Raw genomic sequence first — 6,221 nt, 5'->3', positions numbered from 1 at the left:
GGAGAACCTGGCACTACTTTGACAGTAAAGGGAGAACCTGGCACTACGTTGACAGTAAAGGACAGGACCTGTTTTTCCAACTGATCTTTTGTCGATAGCGCCTGCTACATTCGGGGCGTAAATGTTGATAAAAGTAGCAAAACGTATGTAGTTCTCGATGGCTAACGTTATATCTTTTAGAAATGGCGCGGTTAGACAAGGACTGTCAACACATACTGAACAGCTCACGTTATAGACAGAAGCAATGATACATGGCAGACCAATCCAAACTCATCTCTCTGCATGTCCAGCCCACTCATTATCTCAGCCAATCATGGCTAGCGGGGAAGGTTGCTGACTTTTTACAGATGGAATACGAGTTCATTATTAAGGCACATGAAACTTAACATGTTCTAGAAGACATTTCTGACAAAAACACATTTTGATGATAAATGTTAACGTTGAAATGCCTTTCCAGGGAAGTAATGACGTGCGACATACGCCTTGGCTCCTGAAAGCGAGTCGGCGACACAGCGGCAGCGTAGCCTAGTGGTTAGAGCGTTGGACTCGTAACCGAAAGGTTGCAAGTTCAAATCCCTGAGCTGACAAGGTACAAAATCTGTCGTTCTGCCCCTGACCAGGCAGTTAACCCACTGTTCCCAGGCCGTCATTGAAAATAAGAATTTGTTCTTAACTGACTTGCCTAGTTAAATAAAGGTTAAAAAATAAATATATATATATATATATAGGGCACTACTTTTTTTGACCAGAGATCTGAAGTCGTGCACTAGACAGGGAGGGTTCCGTTTGGGACGGGAGCGTTGCCTCTTTTCCCCCCACAGGTCAGAGCCTCAGAGCATTCGGGGTCTCTGTTGTTCATGTTGTGCATGTTATGATGGCAGTGTTGTGACACTAACCTTGACCGATGTCTATCTGAGGGTGTTTATGTTGCTCCGGTCACCTTCCCTCTACATCGGGTTAGGTTACGTGTGACTGGAGAACTGAAATAACTAAATCAATGAGGGGAAACAGTCCCTCATCATGGATAGTGTTTCATAACTTAACGTGGTCAACTCTTTCCCATTTAACATTTACATTTAAGTCATTTAGCAGACGCTCTTATCCACAGCGACTTACAAATTGGTGCATTCACCTTATGACATCCACAGTCACTTTACAATAGTGCATCTAAATCTTAAAGGGGGGTGAGAAGGATTACTTATCCTATCCTAGGTATTCCTTAAAGAGGTGGGGTTTCAGGTGTCTCCGGAAGGTGGTGATTGACCTTTCCCTCTGTTAATATACCTTTTGGCCTTTTCGATTTATCTGGTTGTGTACACGGAAGACTGATGTTTTCCCTCATTGGTTGACTCGGTCAGTCAGTTTCAAGACTCCTCATCATGAAGTTCGATGGTGATCCCTAGAATGATAGTGTATCCTGTATCCACATTCACCCATTAGGACTGTATGTGATTCTACCGAGCTTCCAGCAGTACTCCTGACTCCTGTCTTATCGTGTTGGTAAAACAACCTGAGAAAAGGGATACTGTAGAGCTTCCTGTCCTTGGACTCTGATCTCATGCGGCTGAGCTGTTGCCTGTGACAGCGGAGGCTCCAGGGGTTGTGGCTGATCTTCTCTGAGCCCAGGTCGCTGTTGTTATCCAGCATCTGGAAGGGAATATCACTGTAGATCTGGAGCTCTAGACGAGGACTCTTCAGCTCCTGGAGACTAGAGGGAGAGGACACAGGGACAACAGGGTTAACAGCGGAGAGAGGGCACAGGTTAACAAACAGGTTAACTAACAGGTTAACTAACAGGTTGACTAAAAAGTTAACTAGAGCACCACAACAAGTCACTGTGGATCTGGAGATCTGGACGAGGACTCTTCAGAAGACTGGACGGGGAGGACAATATATTGACAAGATAGTCGAGAGACCGCTCTAACAATGGAAATATATGTCCTCAAAGATGAAAGGCAGGCGGGAAAAGGCGAGATCAGGTAGGACCATTCTAGCCAATGAGAGTGCAGACACGCATGTGAACAAAAGGCAGAAGTAAGACGACGGAATGCCACGTGCATCCACTTGTATCAGTACATTTGTAACAGCCTAAACATTCTATTCGATCAAATAAGCCTCAGATAATTCAACACTTTCTCATAGACCTCCATACAAAAAAATCCCCACTCGGTCTGCTTATGTCACGTGGAGTGATTCTCGGGCGGAGTAAATCCTCTCTGGGACAACACAAAGGAAGGTCTACTAATACAAAACAGTTTCATTCTAAATCCTTCTGGGTTTACCCAGAAACCCTTGTTTTAAAAAGGTCAACAAACTAACCAAGGGCACCAAAACAAACACAGCCAGGGCACCACAGGTCAACTAGCCGATAACACTCTCAGGCGGCCCGATAACACACTCAGGCGGCCCGATAACACACTCAGGCGGCCCGATAACACACTCAGGCGGCCCGATAACACACTCAGGCGGCCCGATAACACACTCAGGCGGCCCGATAACACACTCAGGCGGCCCGATAACACTCTCAGGCGGCCCGATAACACTCTCAGGCGGCCCGATAACACTCTCAGGCGGCCCGATAACACTCTCAGGCGGCCCGATAACACCCTCAGGCGGCCCGATAACACACTCAGGCGGCCCGATAACACCCTCAGGCGGCCCGATAACACCCTCAGGCGGCCCGATAACACCCTCAGGCGGCCCGATAACACCCTCAGGCGGCCCGATAACACCCTCAGGCGGCCCGATAACACTCTCAGGCGGCCCGATAACACACTCAGGCGGCCCGCTCAAGGATTTAACTTGTTGAGTGTAGGGGGCAGTATTTTTGTTTTTGGCTAAAATAATGTACCAATTTGAAACGGCCTATTTCTCAGCCCCAGAAACTAGAATATGCATATAATTGTCAGACTAGGATAGAAAACACTCTAAAGTTTCCAAAACTGTGTGTATAACATAACTGATATTGCAGGCGAAAGCCTGAGGAAAATCCTATCAGGAAGTGGCTCTTATTTTCAAACCTCTGTGTTCCTATGCATGCCTATCATCCATTTAAAGGGATATCAACCAGATTCCTTTTTCTATGGCTTCCCTAAGGTGTCAACAGTCTTTAGACATAGTGTCAGGCTTTTATTTAGAAAAATGAGCGATCACATTGCGCAAGTGGATATAGGTGGGGGCTCTCAGAGTGAGTTTGTGCGCAATTGAGTAAAGCCGCCATTGTTCCTCCCGCTGTTATTGAAAAAGCCACTCACTCGGTTGATATATTATCGAATATATATTTTAAAAACTACCTGAAGATTGATTATAAAAACGTTTGACATGTTTCTGTGGACATTATAGAAACTATTTGGAATATCTGCGTTGTGGTGACCGCTCTTTCCTGTGGATTTCTGAACATAACGCGACAAACAAACGGAGGTATTTTGGATGTAAAAATAATCTTTATGGAACAAAAGGAGCATTTGTTGTGTAACTGGGAGTCTCGTGAGTGAAAACATCCGAAGATCATCAAAGGTAAACTATTTTTTGATTGCTTTTCTGATTATTGTGACCAAGCTACTTAGTGTACATAATGCTATGCTATGGATAAACTTACACAAACGCTTGGATTGCTTTCGCTGTCAAGCATAATTTCAAAATCTGAGACGACAGGTGGATTAACAAAAGGCTACGCTGTGTTTTCCTATATTGCACTTGTGATTTCATGAATATTAATATTTTCTAGTAATATTACTTGACTGTGGCGCTATGCTATTCAGCGGTTGCTGATGACAATTATCCCGCTACCAGGATGGGTAGCGTCAACAAGTTAAATGGCAAAAAAATACCTGATTCTACCAAAGACCTGCTACCAATTCTGCCAGTTTGTGTGTTGTTGTTTTTTACACTGATCTTAACTTTTTTGGTACATAACGTCTCCCTTATCATTTCCTGTGACTGAAAACAGCTTCTGGAGATCAGAACAGCGATCACTAACCTCAATTTGGAAGACAATTTCTACTTTAACAAGTCAGATAAGATGGGGGTGGGGGAAGAGGTGTCTCTCTTTGTTAACAGAGTTTGCGCACGAGCTGTAGTTAAGGGAGTCTGAAGTTATAGTTAGGCATTTGACATTTTTCACTATTGGAGTAGTCACATTTTTTTGTGGTTGTCGAGAATTCAGAATGAGAAAAAAAAAAATTTGAACACAAGGCCCAGCCCGCACTGCCAAAAAAATATGTGCACTTTATATCGATAGGCCAGCAGTGTACAACAATATCTAAAGTATCATAACCATTACAGATAACAAATTATAAATGCTGAAATGGCTAGTATATATTCAGTCAATAGAAAATAATTTCCATTTAAGATTAACTTATTAAAACCGTAATATGAACTGGTTATATTATATCGTAGAACACAATCTTCAAGAAGGCAGTAAACTCAACAGTGGTGCTTGCTTGTAGATAAGCCTATGCCTGTGCAATGGCACTTATATTTTATAACGCTCTTAATTCCCGAGCCCTTATCACAGTCAAGACAACTAATTTTTAGAGCAAAACAGAATATATATATATTTTTTTTAAACAACATGTAATATAACAATTTATTTTTATTTTTATTATATCTAATTAAAAAACGTTGCCAGTTGAAGTGCTGTGCATCTCGCATGTCTGAAACTAGTCAAAGAGAGATGATTTATAACGGGGCCTTATAGTTTGCCATTTTTTTTCTTCAGGGTTACAAACCAAAATGATTGATGAGGTAAAAATACAAGTTAATCCATACGGCTAGAATAGAATAAGAATAAGGAATAAGAATAAGTAGAATAAGGCTGTAAAGTAACAAGATGTGGAAAAAAGGGAAGGGGTCTGAATCCACTGCATGTACCCAAGTTATCGCTACTCAGTGTGTATTTATATCTTGTATTTTATTATATCTTGGATTATCTTGTGTTATCTCTTTCTTACTTCATTTTTCTTTGGGAAAGGGCCTGTTAGTAAGCCCTTCACTGTTAGTAAGCACCTGTTGTTTAAGAAGCATTTGATTTGATAATGAGTTATTGATTATTGCATAAACACACACACACACACACACACACACACACACACACACACACACACACACACACACACACACACACACACACACACACACACACACACACACGGCTTCTCACTCATTTCTCAGTACTGTAGCTCCGGTGTGCGGGGCCGGTCGTCTTTTGTCTCTCTGGTAGAAACACACCATTCCCTACTATCCCCACTGCTCTACTCAATTCTCAGTGCTGTCACTCTCGTGTGGTAGCCTCTCCTCCTTGATCTCAGAGGTAGACACACACCATTCCCTATCCCCACTGCTCTACTCAATTCTCAGTGCTGTCACTCTCGTGTGGTAGCCTCTCCTCCTTGATCTCAGAGGTAGACACACACCATTCCCTATCCCCACTGCTCTACTCAATTCTCAGTGCTGTCACTCTCGTGTGGTAGCCTCTCCTCCTTGATCTCAGAGGTAGACACACACCATTCCCTATCCCCACTGCTCTACTCACTTCTCAGTGCTGTCACTCTCGTGTGGTAGCCTCTCCTCCTTGATCTCAGAGGTAGACACACACCATTCCCTATCCCCACTGCTCTACTCACTTCTCAGTGCTGTCACTCTCGTGTGGTAGCCTCTCCTCCTTGATCTCGGAGGTAGACACACACCATTCCCTATCCCCACTGCTCTACTCACTTCTCAGTGCTGTCACTCTCGTGTGGTAGCCTCTCCTCCTTGATCTCAGAGGTAGACACACACCATTCCCTATCCCCACTGCTCTACTCACTTCTCAGTGCTGTCACTCTCGTGTGGTAGCCTCTCCTCTTTGATCTCGGAGGTGGAGCGGAGGAGGCTCCGTCGGGAGTGTTTCCTCCGGGGTTGGTCCCTCTCCGGTAGGTCCTCGTGGTCCAGGCCCTCGCTCTCCACGTACGGGTACGCCATCAGGTTGATGTAGCCGTCTATGTCCCCCTCGAAACATACCAACACCATCCCTGGAGGAGCAAACAGCAGGGATATGATCGGCACAACAATAACAGGATTTTGGCAAAGGGGATAGATCCGTTTCAGAAACGAACAGAGGACAAATGTCAGAAAAAGCAAGATTTCCTGATTAATCAGGAAGAAGCACATCCCTGAGAGAAGGAGAAAGAGGAACAGAGTCATTTCAAAAGGTGTTTCAGTGTTGTATGAGGAGGTTGGTA

The 6,221-nt window shown here is 44.0% G+C and overlaps 1 protein-coding gene across 1 annotated transcript; it reads right to left on the bottom strand.

Annotated features, from left to right (window-relative positions):
- Nucleotides 1-1,433: 1,433 nt before the first annotated feature.
- Nucleotides 1,434-6,019, bottom strand: LOC124029947 (inositol hexakisphosphate kinase 1-like; the record flags this gene model as incomplete). The annotated part of the gene is made up of 2 exons (XM_046341485.1): nucleotides 5,807-6,019; nucleotides 1,434-1,708 (listed from the first exon to the last, which is right to left on the bottom strand). Coding segments are annotated over exons 1-2 (478 nt in total), but the record flags the coding sequence as incomplete, so codon positions are not given.
- Between the last annotated feature and the right edge of the window lie 202 nt (nucleotides 6,020-6,221).

The sequence above is a fragment of the Oncorhynchus gorbuscha genome, unplaced genomic scaffold (assembly GCF_021184085.1).
Source record: "Oncorhynchus gorbuscha isolate QuinsamMale2020 ecotype Even-year unplaced genomic scaffold, OgorEven_v1.0 Un_scaffold_8350, whole genome shotgun sequence".
NCBI classification, from domain to species: domain Eukaryota; kingdom Metazoa; phylum Chordata; class Actinopteri; order Salmoniformes; family Salmonidae; genus Oncorhynchus; species Oncorhynchus gorbuscha.
This window is presented reverse-complemented; position numbering and strand designations above follow the sequence as displayed.